Source organism: Scyliorhinus canicula, chromosome 6 (genome assembly GCF_902713615.1).
Source record: "Scyliorhinus canicula chromosome 6, sScyCan1.1, whole genome shotgun sequence".
NCBI lineage: Eukaryota > Metazoa > Chordata > Chondrichthyes > Carcharhiniformes > Scyliorhinidae > Scyliorhinus > Scyliorhinus canicula.
In genome coordinates, this window is record NC_052151.1 from 98824057 (window position 1) to 98841009 (window position 16953).

The 16953-nt window shown below is 47.1% G+C and overlaps 1 protein-coding gene across 1 annotated transcript in view; it reads right to left on the minus strand.

Annotated features, from left to right (window-relative positions):
* LOC119967928 (triadin-like) overlaps positions 1-16953 on the minus strand; it is a 233906-nt gene that overhangs the window by 175062 nt on the left and 41891 nt on the right. The window contains exons 5-6 of the mRNA XM_038801024.1: positions 13008-13052; positions 10507-10527 (exon numbers count right to left, since the gene is read on the minus strand). Of these exons, the coding sequence (XP_038656952.1) occupies positions 10507-10527; positions 13008-13052 (66 nt within the window). The remainder of the gene's footprint in view (positions 1-10506; positions 10528-13007; positions 13053-16953) is intronic.

The window sequence follows — 16953 nt, forward strand, 5'->3', positions numbered from 1 at the left end:
CATATTGCTGAAGAGGAACCCAGAGAAGGAGGCCAGCGACAGCCCTAGGTGTACAGGCGTCGTTGGTGTTTCAATGAGATGATGGACAGCATGTGCCACAGGAAACTCCGTCTCAGGAGAGAGACAGTGCGCCACTTGTGCCAGGTCTTCACAGACTTGGCATCCCATGGAGGAGGAGGACAACTACTCCCGGTGGCCGTGAAGGTCACCGTAGCCCTGAACATTTATGCAACCAGTTCTATCCAGGGCTTCAGCGGGGACCTGTGTGGCATTTCACACTTTACAGCACACGGGTACATCCAGGAGATCATGGATACTCTGTATGCCCGGGATCAGACTATATCACGTTTGAGCTGGACCAGGTGCACCAAGATGCTAAATTTTCTGCCATTGCTCCAGGTTCAGGGACAATCCATGGCACACATGTTGCCCTGCATGCTGCTGTCTTCCAATTGGTGGCAGGTCCCGGGTTGCCTCCAGTGTTTCCTCTTCCCTAACAGTGCCTGTAGAGCCTGGGGGACTCCATGGGATGAAGGGGCAGCTGGGATGAACTCCAGAGGTCTCTGAGCCATCTGGATCTGCCAGTCCTGGCAACTCTCCGTTGTATGCACCATGGTGCCAGCGCCCTCAATAATGCTCTCAGTGACTGGGCCATGCTCTGGACTGCTTTGGCAATGTCCACCTGCATCTGGGACATGTCCCTGATCGACTGGGACATGATGTTGAGACCCTCAGCCATGGTAGTCACAGACTGAGCCATGCCTTGGGCACCACCACTCAAGACACAGACATTTTGTTCCAGGCTTTTCCCTGACATCACCACCCTAGCAGTGTTGGCCTCGATGCCACGCATTGTCAGAACCATTTCCTGTGCCATTTCTTATTCTTGAAGCCTTTGGGACTCCTGCATTCAGTTATGCAGTCGCTAGAATGTACCTGAGAATTCCTGCAGAATGTCACGGCTCTGGCCTATCATCTGTATCAGTTCTGAAAGATCCTTGTCCAGAGGATCGGCATCTGACTGGGATCCAGCTGAGTCCTGGGATCCAGCAGACTTCTGACTGCTGTCTCCCATCCTACTTCCACCTGATGGATATCAGCAACTGTGTGATGCTCACTGGATTGTGCCCCAGAAGCCTGTCCACTAATGTTGCCCACCAAGGCGTGTGTCTCTGCGCTGGTGGAAGGCTGAGTTGAGAGCTGTGGCACCTTGATGATGATCTTCTCGCAGCTTTCAAATAAAGTGGTCTCTTGGGTGGCGGGGGGAGGGAAGGAACCTGGTACCTTGGCAGTGCACATGTCAACTGGTAATGCCACCTGGGCATTGCCACCTAGATGCCATTCTGGCACTGCAAGGGTGCCCAGGTGGCACCAGCAGTGGCAGGGCACTGCATGCAAAGGGCATGCAGCTGGGAGCCTCTGATTCCCTGGGTGACCCCACAAGTGCCTTTCTACCTGGTCACAGTTTGGGGGGACCAGTGCTGAACGGCGCTCGCTCGCTGTCTCATCAGCGAAGAGGATGAATCCCAAAACTTTGGGTACATTGGGAATCTGCACGTTAGAGTGAGGCTCCAATATGCAGATTTGCCAAAAGGTGGTCCCGCCCATCGCAACTTCTCACTAGATAGTGCTCGATCTCGCAAGGTATTGGGAGCTGGGTAGATCTTGGGAGCGGCATCTCCTGGCTTTTGACGGCCGCGCTGCACCGGGGCGAGCAGCTTTTCCAGCGCATGTGGCATTGGATCATGTCCTATATCATCTTTTTTGGATGTTTTTTGTGATTCTCCGACATTGAGGCCAAATGTTTGCGCCGTCATGAACGCCGTCGCGTTTCACGACGGCGCGAACAGGGCCTGGGCACAACCTATTCTGGCCCCCCCAGCACCCCCCAGGAGTAAGGTGGCTCCAGCACCGCGCCATCATGAGCAAATGGGCCAGCTCAATCCTACGCATGCGCAGTTGGGCCGCGCCATCCTGCGCATGTGCGGGGAACTTCTTACGCGTGCCGGCCCCGACCCTACATGGGGTCGGTGTTCATGGGCCGGCCACCCCGGAAAGTAGGCCCGGTGGGGGAGAGGCCGGCCTGCCGATTGGTGGGCCCCGATCGAGGGGAAGACCCTTTGGAGGCCCCCCTCCCCCTGGTGAAGGAGACCCCCCATGCCCCCCCCCCCCCCACAGGCTGCACCCCCAAGCCTTTGCGACGAGTACCCACCGGCAGCAACCAGGTGTGAACGGCACTGGCGGGACTGTCATTGTTTTCGCCGGCTGCTCGGCCTATGCGGGCCAGAGAATCGCTGCTCGCCGTTTGCGGCGATTCTCCGAGAGGCCTGGCACGATTCCCGCGGCACTGGTTTCGGGGGGGGGGGGGGGGGGGGGGAGAACCACGTGCAGGGGTCAGGGCGGCGTGGCGCCATTTGCGCTGCGCCCCGGTGATTCTCCCACCTGGCGTGAGGGGGAGAATACCGCCCATAGAATGGATTTGAAATTTTGAGGTATGGAAGAATGAACAAAGGTTTACTGACATTTGCATACTTTATTTTACCACTGACACAGCTCACATCAATCAAATCAAATTTGTGAGCTGCAAACCATTCAACAAATTGCATGCAATATGGATAACCCTTTCAGACACTGGACATTTTATTGTATGATAACTGAAGCGTACTTTTTATGTGGGTTACAAAAATAGCACTCACAATTACACATAAATATTGAATGGTATGACTGCTCGCTGAAGAAATGTAGCTTTAAAAATCAATTGTCAGTGGGCCAATAGAGAACATTCGTCAATGTAAATTTTATACAGTTAAATTGAGCACCAGATATGGAGTTGTCCCAAAGAATGTGTAATTTGGAGCAGAATCTAATTAATATAATTACAATATTGCAATGATACCAGTGATAGTCACTGTGAAGCCTCCTTGTGACTGTCACTTAGCCCCACTATAAAACATAATGCACTGAAACTCAGATGTGTGGGCTGACAAGCCTGATTACATCTCCTTGAGCCTGGTCAAAATTAGCATACATAAAAAGTAAACGGAAAGTCTCCATTGTCCCAGATGGCCATCGGCTGCTTTCCCCTTTGACAGGGAGAGCTGGTGGTGATCTAACCGGAGGATCACCACATGTCAGGCAAGGGGCAAACTTGAGAAGGTGGGATTTCATCAATAACCTCAGCTGTATGGAAATTGAGCCTACGATGCTGGTCTCACTCTGCATCACAAAACCAGCTGTCCAGCCGACTGAGCTAAATTGGCCTGGCTTATGAACATGGTCCAGTACAACAGGTACAATCTTCCATTCAGGTGTATAAGTCGGGTGAAGTGATTTCCACTTGGGACAAACCAGCGGGCCAAACTGTTCAGCTCATTCCATCCGCTTGAGCAAGGAGCTCAGCAAATCTCATGACATGATTGGGCCCACTATCACCACCCTTAGCTCAGTGGGAGTTAAAGGTCCAAGCGCCATTTTTAAAGGGCACCTGGACAGCCCATTCTCTCACCGTAATGAAAATGAAATGAAAATCATTTATTGTCACAAGAAGGCTTCAAATGAAGTTACTCTGAAAAGCCCCTAGTCGCCACATTCCGGCTCCTGTTCGGGGAGGCTGGTACGGAAATTGAACCTGGCCTGCCTTGGTCTGCTTTAAAAGCCAGCTCTTTAGCCCTGTGCTAAACCAGCCCGTAAGCCAGATGTTCTGGATCTTGAATCCATCAGAATGTCACAGAGAAGAAAACATGTTGCCCCATGATTCAGCTATGGCCCCCTGCAGATTCTCCAGGCTATCCAAGAAAGGCGAGAGGTACTGATCTCAGTGAGACCAGCAGGTGGCCCTCCTGTCTAACCACAGTGGCCTGAGTGGTGGTTGCAATGGAGGTTGGTGCCCATGGGGCCCACAACATCAACAGTGCAGAAAAAGGATGAACAAACTAAAATGCTACGTCAGGGTATATGGCACCATTTACTCACTGCTAAGTGACACACAAGAGGGCATCAGGCAGTGAAAGTGTGTGAGTGCAGATGTATGTCAGACAGGGATTTGGGCTGCAAGACTCAGCAGAAGATGGGGCAAGGGTATTGAATGTGTGGCAGTCACTTCATGTTCCACCAGCTGCAGGGCATCCTGCTTATTTATCCATTACTAGAGAGTGTTCAAGAGTTGGTATATGCATGCATACTCCTAAATTGATCAGGCACCCCTTGGGATCACACTCAATCATTGGCCTGAATTTTCACCAAGTTGGGATGACTCAGGAGCCCTTTAAAAATGGCAGAGGTGGGTCCCAATTTTTGGACTCCTGACCCCACTCCCAAACTGATTTTCCGGAGCTCCTTTAAAGAGTGCTGGCTGGTTCCTATCAGAAGTTCACACCCAATACTCACAACTAGGCCAGCTCCATTGAAGGGATAGGTCTGCCCCATTCCTCCAAAGTTTTCACAAGAGTTGGGCCAGATATTTAAAGAGTCGTAGTTCACAAACACTCAGAAGAGTTATGAATCATAGCTTTTAAAATATGCCCACATGCAGACTAAATTCAAAAGGTCTACCTGATGTTCCCTATGCCAAGCTCTGCCCTTCCACCAAGCTCCAAGGCTCCTCGTGCCCCATGTGCCATGCTCTGCACATCTCCTCACAGCCTCTCTGTAAAGTTCAGTCCTTCCATCCATCCCCATGGCCCCTTTCAATTTCCCAATATTTATTTACACAAGGTTAAGCAATTTCAGGGGCTTGTAGTTTTTGTATTGATATTTTAAAGAGTCTAAATGATGTCGTGAAATGACCCTTTCCAACATCAGAGAGAGTTGTGAATTACTTACTTTTTAAAATCTTCATTTAACACACCCTACTGTCACTATCAGGCTCATTGGTTCAATACAGTGTATAGTGGATCAATGGGCATGAAGCCTCAACATCATGGCAGAGCTTGACATGGGCACAGAAGAGTTATGTGGAAAGGCAGAGCTTGACAGTGGAAGCATGAGAGACCATGAGGTGGCATGAATGGGCTGTGGGGAGTGCTTAGAGGTTGAGGGGGTGTGATGGGTGAGGGGCTAATGGTCTTTGTGTTTTTAAGTGGGATAAAGTGGATTTACGAATGGGGAGTCATGTTTGAAGATGTTACTAACAAAATTAGTAAAGGAGAGATGTTGGACTTAGTTCAGAAGGCTTTTGATGAAGTCCCTGACAGGAGCTTAATTAGCAAAATGAATAGGAGGCCAAATATTGTCCTGGATTGAGGATTGGCTAACAGGCAGAAAACCAAATGTAGGAATAAATAGATAATTCTCACAATGGCAGGCTTTGGCCAAGGTGGAACTGCAAGGATCCGTGCTTGGTCTCCAGCTGTTCACAATATATATCAATGATTTGGATGTGGGGACCAATTGTAACATTTCCAAGCTTGTTAGTGTTACAAAGCTAGGCGGGAATGTGTTTGAGGAAGATGTAAAGCGCTACAGAAGGATTTGGACAGACTTGGTGAGTGGGTAAGAACATGGCAGATGGAACATAATGAGGAGAAATGTGAGGTAATTTGTCTTGGTAGAAGGAACAGATATGCAGAGTATTTCTTAAATGGTGAGAAATGAGAAAGTGTAGATATATAAATGGACCTGGGTATCCTTGTCCATAAGTCACTCGAGGCTACCATGCAGATGCAGGAAGGCTAATGGAATGTTAGCCTTTAGCGCAAGTGGACTTAGGTACAGGAGTAGGGAGGTTTGCTTCAATTATATAGGAGGTTGGTTAGACCGCATCTGGAGTACTGTGTGCAATTTTGTAATAATCCAACAGGATTTGATTTGATTAATGTCACGTATACCAACGTACAGTGAAAATAATTATTCTGCGTACAGTCCGGACAGATCCTTCCATACTTTGAAAAACATAAATACACAATGTAAATACATAGACACAGGCATCGGGTGAAGCATACAGGAGTACAGTACTACTCAGTAGAGAAGATGTGTGAAGAGATTAGTTCAGTCCATAAGAGGGTTATTCAGGAGTCTGGTAGCAGCAGGGAAGAAGCTGTTTTTGAACCTCTTAGTGTGTGTTCTCAGACTTTTGTATCTCCTGCCTGATGAATGAGGTTGGAAGAGAGAATAACTTGGGTGGGAGGGGTCTTTGATTATGGTGCCTGCTTTTGCAAGGCAGCAGGGGGGTGTAGACAGAGTCAATGGTTGGGAGGCGTGTTCGCGTGATGGACTGGGCTGTAGTTTCTTTTGGTCTTGGGCCGATCAGTTGACATCCCATGCTGTGATACAACCAGATAGGATGCTTTCTATGGTGCCTCTGTAAAGGTTGGTGAGAGTCAGTGTGGACATGGGGAGTAGGTTTAGCTCAGTTGGCAATGTAGATTCCGACTTTACAGGTACTTTTTCCCAAGGCAAATGGGACTTTTTCCAACACCTGCTGCCTGCCTCAAGAAAGAAGATCCAGACTCTTTTTTAAAAATTTAGATTACCCAATTATTTTTTCCAATTAAGGGGCAATTTAGCGTGGCCAATCCACCTACTCTGCACATTTTTGGGTTGTGGGGGCGAAACCCACGCAGACACGGAGAGAATGTGCAAACTCCACACGGACAGTGACACAGAGCCGGGATCGAACCTGGGACCTCAGCGCCGTGAGGCAGCTGTGCTAACCACTAGGCCACCGTGCTGCCCTTGAAGATCCAGACTCTTCCATCTAGCTGTAGGACAAGAACACTCACAACTGGAGGGAGCGATAGAGGTGACATGCCAGATATCAGTGTGCTCAGGGCATTTGAAGAGGAGGCCACCAAACTAGCGGGGAGGAGAAAGATCATGCATTCATCGAAGGAATGACAGGATGCCTCCAACAAGCCAGGGAGGATGCCACCACTCTGCAATTGTCAGATATGCTGACAGAGTGTCTAGGTAAGGAAGCCTGCTTAAACATTCACCAAATATTTCTCTTCTCCATTCCAGGTACAGCAGGAAATGAAAGGGAAGGGCAAGAACCCAGGCAACACAATGCCCCAGCTCCAATCCCACCTTTGTGGATGATGACTCGCAATCTTTAGAGGATTCACCATCAAGCTGTTCACCAGCACCTTCTACCAGCACAGAGATGTTCACCTCATCAGGTGCACTTTTTACAGTAGGCTTGGGATCACAATCAGTTGAGCACCTTAAAGATATGGTGAAACAACTGACAAGGAAATGATGCCTGAGACCTGACACATGGGAGCACTGCTGGAGACTAGGCCCCTGCTCAGTCCCACCGAGATATCGAGCCTCTGGACTTTCCCGTGAGAGACATGTTGGAGAGGCAGAGACAGGAAGGGGGAACATTAGGCAGACATGTCAGAGACAATGTGCAAGCTTGATCAAAGGCTGGAGGAGTCCATCCACGTTCTGTCTGCTGTTGTGGCTCTGGCATACGAGCACTTGGCTACCTCTATAGAGAACTAGCTGCTTTGGAAAACCAGTTTCTGCAAAACCCACAATGGCTGCAGGATAGACACTTGGACCTGCACTCTGTTGCTCCAGCCATCGGTGCAATGCAGCAGTGGTTCGGCATGAGGAGAATGAGACATCTCGACCTGTCTCCAGCTGCTCTTTCTCCTCAACGAACCAAGATAATGCCATTGTGCACTGACAGAGAGGAACAGCAGCAATGAATGCTGGGAACTTCATCACAGGACATGCCAAGAGTGCTCTGCTACTCAACCCCCCCGCCTCTGCCACTAACCGCATCATCTTCAGTAGGTCAGGCCAAGGGGGGTGCACCCTTAGTAAGCCGGGGGCTTCAAACAGTCAACAGGGGATAGCAGTCAGGATGCTGCATTCATCTGAACTGCTGACTTTGGGGCTGCACCAAGGCATAGTAATAGGAGAAGAAAGATAAAGAAGTTTTGAAGGCGCATAGGATGTCCAACTATTGTATAGAATGTAGATAGTTGTAAATATCTGTTCACTTGCTCTGTTTGGAAGTGTCCTGGATTTTCATCTTGCTGCAGGTCACTTCAATGGCCATGGGCATTAAAGGATGTGGAACTTGGTTCTTCCATCAGACTCTGCTAAGGCCCTCCTTTGGAGTAATTTCTCTCACATTATCAACATTGTGATTATTGAATATGCTGGCACGAGGATGTCTAAGCACTGGCCATCATTTTTGACTATGCAGCCTGGACATGCATCATGCGATTCATTACTTGTAGCTCAACAGAATGTGAAATACGAGAATGATGTCTGTGCAGTGTGTGCAGCAAACTCTTGAGCTCACTGGCCATGGCCTTCAGATCCATCTCTTGACCATGCTCACTGTTCAGAGAGACCATCCACTACCTTACAATGGGACCAATGCATGTGTGACATGCTTGCTCTCCAAAGTAAGCCCCAGACAGTCTGGCTACCTTCCCCAGACACCCTCCCACCCTTCTCCCCTGGCCTTGCAACACATGTCTAGCCTTCGACCTACCCTTTCCCACTAATGCCGCCTCCCCTTTACTCAGCTTCTGCACGAATTGGACTATCGGCACACAATCGTGATGAAGAGGCAATTCTGATCAAGAGACTGATATTTATGAACAGTTCCCAAGTCAAAGCAGCGGTTACTGACTCCAAAGTCCAGGAAGAAGTCTACTTCACCAGCAACACCCCACATTTGTTATATATGTGGCCATTCAAATCTTGTTCTGGAGGAGAACTTAATTTGGAGGGGGTACTTAATTCTGGTGAGAATGATGAGAAGTAGATTGCACTGTTCTTAATATTTTAACTAAAGAACTATATTACACTGAAGTATAATAATTGTTTCTTTATTACAGCGACACTAGTAACATAGAAACATATTAGATGCATAGAGTTTAACTGTACAAATTGTAAATTTGATGTAAATCCAACCACTGAAAAGTTATCGTAAAAGTAAAAGAACTGTAAACAGAAAATACATAGGAAAGAATTGTTTTCTATATGATAACACATCTAATCATTTAACAAAGAAATATTGGAACAGGAAAAGGCTATTGGGCCCATCAAGCCTGCTCTGCTGTGCAATTAGACCATGGCTGATCATCTACATCAATGCCACTTTTCCGAGCTATCCCCATATCCTTGATAACATCAGCATCCAAAAATCCATTAATTTCAGTCTTGACCATGTACAATGATTGAGTTCTGCTGCCTTCTGGGGTAGAAAATTCCAAAGATTCACCACCTTGGTGTGAAAGAAATTCCTCCTTGTCCCAGTCTTAAATGGCCTGCCCGTTATTCTGAGACTGTGTGCCCTGGATCTAGGCTTACCAGCCAGGGCAACAAATGATCTACATCTACCCTGTCACGCCCTGTAAGAATTTTGTACGTGTCAATGAGGTCAACTCTCATTCTTTAAAATTCAAGAGAATACAGGTCCAGTTTCCTCAATTTCTCCTAAGATAAGTCTGCCATCCAGAGAATAGTCTGATGTGCCTCTTGTATTCCCTCAATGACATATCCTTCCTTAAATCAGGAGATCAAAAATGCACACAATACTCCAGGTGTCATTTAAACAAGGTTCAATTGTAACAAGAAATTTTTACTCCTGTACTCAAATTCTCTATCAATGAAGGCCAACATGCTGGGTGCGATTCTTCGCTCCCACGATGGGTTGGAGAATCGTGGAAGGGCCGCTCTGGCAACCCCCGCGATTCTCCCACCCCGCCCAATTCACGGCGACCCGCGATTCTCCGGCCCGGATGGGCCGAGCGGCCTGCCGTTCCCGACTGGTTCACGCCGGCGGCAACCACACCTGGTCGCTGCCGGCGTGAATATGGCGTCGACAGCTGTTTTGTGGCTTGTGGGGGCGGAGAGGGGAATGAGCAGCACGTCCGTTCTCGGGAGGGGACTGACCCGCGATCGGTGCCCACCGATCATCGGGCCGGCGTCTCCAAGAGACGCACTCTTTCCTCTCCGCTGGCCCGCAGGATCAAGCTGCCACGTCTTGCGGGGCAGCGGAGGAGAAGACGGCAACCGCGCATGCGCGGGTTTGAGCCGTCATCCATTGTGACATCAGCCGCGCATGCGCGGGTTGGAGCCGGCCAACCCGCGCATGCGCGGCTGACGTCATTGGGCGCGCCGGCCATGTCATTCTCGGCGCGCCGGGCCTTGACACCACCGACAAGGCCCGGCAGCCGAGATTCACGGCACGGCTCTCCTAGCCCCCCAGCGGGGGGAGAATAGGGGGCAAGGAGCGGCCTCTGACGCCGTCGTGAACCTCTCCGGGTTTCACGACGGCGTCGGGCCTTGCCGAGAATTCCACCCGCTATTTGCCTTCTTATTTGCTTGCTGCACCTGCATGCTCATTTTTAGTGACTCATGAACAAGGGCACCTTGGCCTCTTTGGACATCAACATCTCCAAGCCTCTCGCCATTTAAGAAATACTCTGCCTTTCTATTTTTTTTTACCAAAGAGGATAACTTCAGACTTGTTAACTCTAATCTCTAGAAAACATAACTTCAACATTGTTGAATAAAATATCTCTGAAGGTCACTCACCTGTTGCTTTCGGCTTTACTGCTGTTTAAGGGGAAAAAAGAAAATCAGAGAAAAGGAGCTAGATTTAATATAACTTGTCATATTGGAAAAAAATGGAGACTGAATCATGGGAGATGACCTGTTTCAGATTCCTGACAATGGCAAAACCTCCCTTGGAGACAGCTGGGTTGATGCATAGGATTCGGCCAGAGGCAGCGAGATGTCAATTGAGCCCATTATGAGGCAATTAACACCCATTAACCTTGGGCTTACTGCAAAGCGCAAAGTTTAGTGTTAGTACCATTTGTCTTTTTGTACAACTGTGTTGTGAACTGTTTTCATAATCATAGTATCCTAACCCCCCCCTCCCAGTACTTTGGTACAGAGGCGAGGGTACCCTGTTTCTCCAACGCAAAATTAGTGTTTGTACCATTTAGCTTTACAGAGATTTTTTTTTTACATGTTTTAATAAAAAGATATGGGCTTACTGAGATTTAGTAGTGGCTCAGGGATCAGATAGAGGCCGCAAGCCTTTCCTGTACTATCAGAAGGCCGCCCAGCAAAATCAGTCAGGTGTACCAGTGACCTTCTGGGAAATGTCATGTGAATGTCCCTATAAGAAATGTTTTTGTCTTATCACATGGCTTCAGTGATGTCATTGTGTGGTTGGAGCTGGGCTATGGCTCTTTGAGTTTACTTTCGCTTTGAATTTGGACTGGTTTGTACTGCACAGGTTGAAAGAAAGGTTTCTCTATCTTCATTTTAAAAGCTGTTTCCAGACTGCTTGATAACTTAAAAGAAATAATTGGTTTCTCGAAAGAATTCAGACCTACTGTTTGGAAAGGACACAAGAGTATCAACCAAGTCTTATACCAGTAAGAGCGCCTTGTACTGAGGCACACATTTGGAAAGGGGGTTTCTGGATTTTATTTGGATCTTGTTATTATATTGGAACAGTAAAGGGGGATTCATTAAGGGTTATACATAGGTTACTGTAACTGTGTGGGGTCGTTGATAAAAATTCTTGCATGCGTATGTTTATACAAATGTTAACTAAATTCACAGAATAAAGTTTGTTTTTTTGATTAAAACCACCCAAGAACTCTGTTGAATAACTCTTAAAAGGAAGGCTCTTGTGCTCATCCCAGACTACATTCAATAAACAGTTGTAAGTCAGGGGAATGCCATGATATATTTTGGAGTTTTCCAAACCCTGGCCCATAACAGAAAGGGGGTTGAACGTATGTCCTTTGTAGTTCGAACTCTCGTCAAAGTTTTTTTGTGTGTTAGTACATTATTGAAAGACAAGGGACGGAATTCTCCGCAAGGCCCGACGCCGTCGTGAAACCCGGAGAGGTTCACGACGGCATCGGAGGCCACTCCTTGCCCCCTATTCTCCCCCCCTTCCCGGGGGGCTTGTTGCTGGCGTCAAGGCCTGGCATGCCGAGAATGACGCGGCCGGCGCCCCTAATGATGTCAGCCGCGCATGCGCATGTTGGCCGGCTCCAACCCGCGCATGCGCGGCTGACGTCACGACGGCTGACGGCTCAAACCTGCGCATGCGTGGTTGCCGTCTTCCCCTCCACTGCCCCGCAAGACGTGGCGGCTTGATCTTGCAGGGCGGCGGAGGGGAAAGAGTGCGTCCCTTTGAGACGCCGGCCCGACGATCAATGGGCACCGATCGCGGGCCAGTCCCCTCCCGAGCATGGTCGTGGTGCTCACTCCCCTCTCTGCCCCCCACAAGCCCTATACTCACCTATGGCGCGCTGTTCACGCCGGCAGCGACCAGGTGTGGTTGCTGCCTGCATGAACCGGTTGGGAACGGCAGGCCGCTCGGCCCATCCTGGTTGGAGAATCGCGGGTCGCCGTGAAAAACGGCATCCCGCGATTCTCCGAGCGGCGTGTCGCCAAACGCGACACACCATTTTGGGGGGGCAGGTGGGAGAATCGCGGGGGGTGCCAGAATGGCCCTCCCGCGTTTCTCCCACCCGGCGTGGGAGCGAAGAATCGCGCCCAAGGGGTGTGATCTAAGCAAAAAGGAACAGAGCCCATTCTGGGTTGGGTTAGAGAGGTAATTCCCAGCTCTGGCAACGACCCTGCAGCACTTTGTTGTATTTCGGGCCCCGGCGGGGAATGCTCCCCCAAAGCCGCCATTTCCTGCACTGAGGAGCTCCAAAGAGTGGAGCTGGTCAGGGCAGGAAGAGATCGGGGCGGATTTCTTGACCCCCCCCTCTCCCCGTGCATTATTTTATTGATTACATTATTTATACTTAACTATTAGCTTCATTATGGCAATATTCTCAAATCAGTCTTATAAGACTGCCCTGTGCAGATAAAGCTGAATTTATTTCCATTTTCTTTCCATTGCCAAGAGGACAAGGAAATTGGAGGTGCCGAATTCCAGGTCCATTTATCATCTGAGACATTGGTAGTTTAGTGCTTTTAATATTGGGAGAACGGAGGGGAGATTTGCAAGGTTAGAAGCATACTTAAAGATGTCACTGATTTAATATTTGTGTTACCTTTCTTTGCAGGTTTTGGCTTCACTTGCTTCACAGATGCTTTCTCTGAAGAATTAGAGTGAAGAATTGAATTAGGTTCAATATTAATCATACTTTAATTGTACAATGACTATTAATCATATTAGTCTCATAAGATGTACATTCAACAAATTGTACATACGTAGGCAATACTTAATGTAACAAAATATATGGAGGTAGGGTTTTCGAGTAACTGCCATGAAAATGGGCCTGTAGTGAACCTGAATAAAATGGCTTTGTCCCACACAGTTATTGCTGCTCTTACAGGGAGTCTGATTTTCTAAGTAAACATAAATGCTGTTGGGAATCTTGTTATTTCAAGGGAATGGATGGTGGTCCCCATTCGAAAGTTGGGGTTAGTAGAGGGGAGGGGGTAGTCGGTCCACAATCCTGACAGCTGTCCTGCAACACCTTAATACTGGGAGTAGCTTGAATTGCTTCAGACCAAATCTTCCGCCACTCTCTCGGATTAATTCCCAACTTCCAGAGTTGCCAGCCAGGTAGCTCTTTAGACCCATCAGAGCCAGTAGGAGTAACGATTGAGACTACAAACAGTTCCTAATGGTGAGGAGGTGCTAACAGGTATGTCCCGGGTTGGGTTTTGAGATGAGAAACTGACTGGGATGAGGAAGTTGAGGGGGCGGGGATGACCTTGGGGAGAGATGGCTTTGAAGGGCTGACAGGGCCCCCAAAGGAGATTCCTACTCCCATGCCTGACACCATTTAAGCGTCTCAAGTCTTCTCACATGGCACTCTCCCCGTCATGGGTAAAATATTGGTGACGGTGGAATGAGGCTCTTAAATGGTCATTATTGGCCATGTAAGAGCCTCATTGGCCCAAGGGCTTACGGGCCATCTGATGCTTCCACCACATGCCCCACACCGGACCCTTGTAACATTTCAGAAAGTTAAGGGGTGGCAGGGAAGCGTGGGAAGGATTTTACCTGCTCCCCACATTCAAACCCACCAGCAAGAAACTATAAGATCCAATCCACAAATACATTAAAAAAATTCAAGTTAGTTAGACGCCAATAGGACTTTTTAGTGGATCTTCTGTTGAACACAAATCCTGCACAATATCTCCACACCAGAGATGGTATAACATAGTTCATGGCACAAGTACATACGGACAGAAAGGAAGATGGGTCTTGTTGCATTCTGCAAAACTAACCCATTTCTCCTTGATTTCATGTTTTCTGTGTAAGAAAAATCAGGTTAAGGAGCCTTTTCGCCAACACATTTTGCTTAGGGGCAAGAAATCTGGTGAAGTAACTGTTCTTAAAGAGCTGCTGCTTGACATTGAAGAGAGTGTTTTTGTTGTCACAAAAGTTTCGCTTGTAGAGATAAATAGACCAGAGAAAATGGGGGAAAGCTTCACGCATCAAAAGATGTGTTAAAACAGGAATATAGGAAAAGTTGCTTTTACCCAAAATGTGCTAGTGTTGTAGTGCAGGAAGTGCAAAAAATGCAAGATCGCTCTCCTCGGAGTTAATGGTCACCATAAAACAGATGTAATCTGCATGGATGGTGATACCAGTAGCAGAGTAACTGGAGATTCCCAGATCAATAGCATGAGGCAGATGCTTTGTAGTATGAGGCGGAGCGAAAACGGTGTACTGATCAGCTTACTTTACTTTATTCTGGAGTACTGTTCACAAGGGCAAAATCAAGTGTGTGACCTGCAACATCTTCACATGGCTAGCATGCAAAAACCATCTTTTCTCCGACATTTTGTACTTCAGACGAACTGAAGCGTAATTCTTTTGTGAGTTGCACAAATACCTTGCACTGTTACATAAACATGTTGAAAGGTGTGAATTATTACAACAGAAACTCAGCTCCCAACGTCAGCAGACGCAGGCCAGTATATTAGCCCTGTGGCAATTTTTATGGTTTGGACAAAAATGAGAAATGGAGCGGGTCCTTAAAATGCGCAATTCTGAACGTGAGCCTAATTAATATAATTACCATATTGGAATGGTGCTTTGTGGTGGCCACAATGAAATTTCCCGTTGACTGTTTTCACACCACTATGTAATATGATGCATTGTAAACCAGGCATGGGCTGAGGGCCTGATTTCACTGGAGAGCCATAAAATTAGCTTTCATACATTCAAAGCATAGCGTGAAATGCCTTTATAAAAATAATTGTTGGGGTTGTTGTGATGTTGTATCTATTTGGAGAAATTAACGTGGAGAAAGAATATACTGCAACTCTGTTTTTACTGATGGGAACACCCTAATTATAAATCCATGTTAGACTAAATGGAGCAATATAAAATCATGCAGTGCAGGACATTGAACCCATCATGCCTGTGCCAATTAGTTTCACTCCTTTGCTCTTTCTCTATTGTCCTGCATATTGTTACCTTCAAGTATATATGCAGTTACCTTGTGAAAGCTATTACTGAATCTGTATCTGCCACCATTTCAGGCAGTGGATTTTCACTGCATAAAAATGATCTACTTGTCATAGCCCACATGGGGCCTATGGGGTGGGAATGATTATCTTCCCTGTGGCCATTGCAAAGTACGAGCTCTCCCGCTAGTGGCGGAGAATCTCTATTAACCATGTTTAAAAGGTTGGCCCGTACAGCACTGACCAGAGAGGAACCTGGTCGCGATATACCGGGCTGTGTATATATTGTGCTGTAAATAAAAACTTTGTTTCTTTATTTTTACTCCCTGAGACCTTATTAAACTACTTATCTCCCCTCTGGTTCTTTGTCAATGATCTTTAATCTCTGTTTCCCTGCTTTCTGGCTCTCCTGCTAATTAAAAACAGATTCTCTGTGAAAAATGCCCTCAGGATTTTGAACACCTCTATTAAATCTTAGATTAACCTTTACCGATCTAGATAGAAACATTCCAGGTTTCCTAGTATCTTCATATATCACAAGTCCTTCATTTCTGGTCATATTCTAATAAATCTTCTCTGCAATCTCTCCAAGGCCTTACCATCTTCCTGAAATGTCACATCCAGAATAGGACACAATATTCCAGCCATGAAATAATCATTATTTTTAAGCCACATGACACCTGCCCTGCACTTCCTTTGGGTTGTGGGGCTGAAACCCACGCAGACACGGAGAGAATGTACAAACTCTACACGGACAGTGACCCAGGGCCAGGATTTGAACCCGAGTCTTCAGCGCCACAGGCAGGGGTGCTAACCACTGTGCCACACCTGTGACACTTAGAAAATCTGTGCTTTCTATTACTATGTTAATAAAGCAGATACATAAATTGCATTTAGATCTAAAATCAATGGTCAATGTGCAAAATCGTCAAAGAATTAACAGAAAAGCATACAATTGCTTGCTTTGTGTATGCTAGCAGTTCTATTCATTTAGGGTTGATGTAAAAGAACAAACTCTAAATCCAACAAAGCATTGTTACCAACAACAATAATCAATTTTGCAGAGAGGGCATTCACTTGCCACATGGGCAGTGCTGTTGTAAGAATACAGGTTCGACAACTTGACTAAACTTAAGAGCTAGACCAATATTCTCAACATACGTTGAGAAGCTGGGAACTATCTGTTTCCTATGTGGAAAAAAAACTTGCCAGGTTATGCAGATTAGCAATATCAAACAATGCTATTGGAGAGAGAACATATGCATTTGAAAGAAGCATACTTTGAAGGTCTGCAAAATGAAGACCCAAACATAGAAATGTGCCAGCTCAAAAACTAAACATTTGCATAAGACATTCAACCAAGATTGTGGCTACATGATGGAAATTAACTGAAAGAAGTTTAAGAAATATAGAGACTGTCAGGACGGACTCCATCTCCATGGGTAGCATTTACTGAAAAGGTCAGTGGGGAATACATTCCGCTGATGAACCAGTGGTGAGGAAGTGCTGAGCTTGGGCTGCTGTAATTCACCTTCTTTTATAAACGCTGCAGCATCGCAGCTTTTCCCC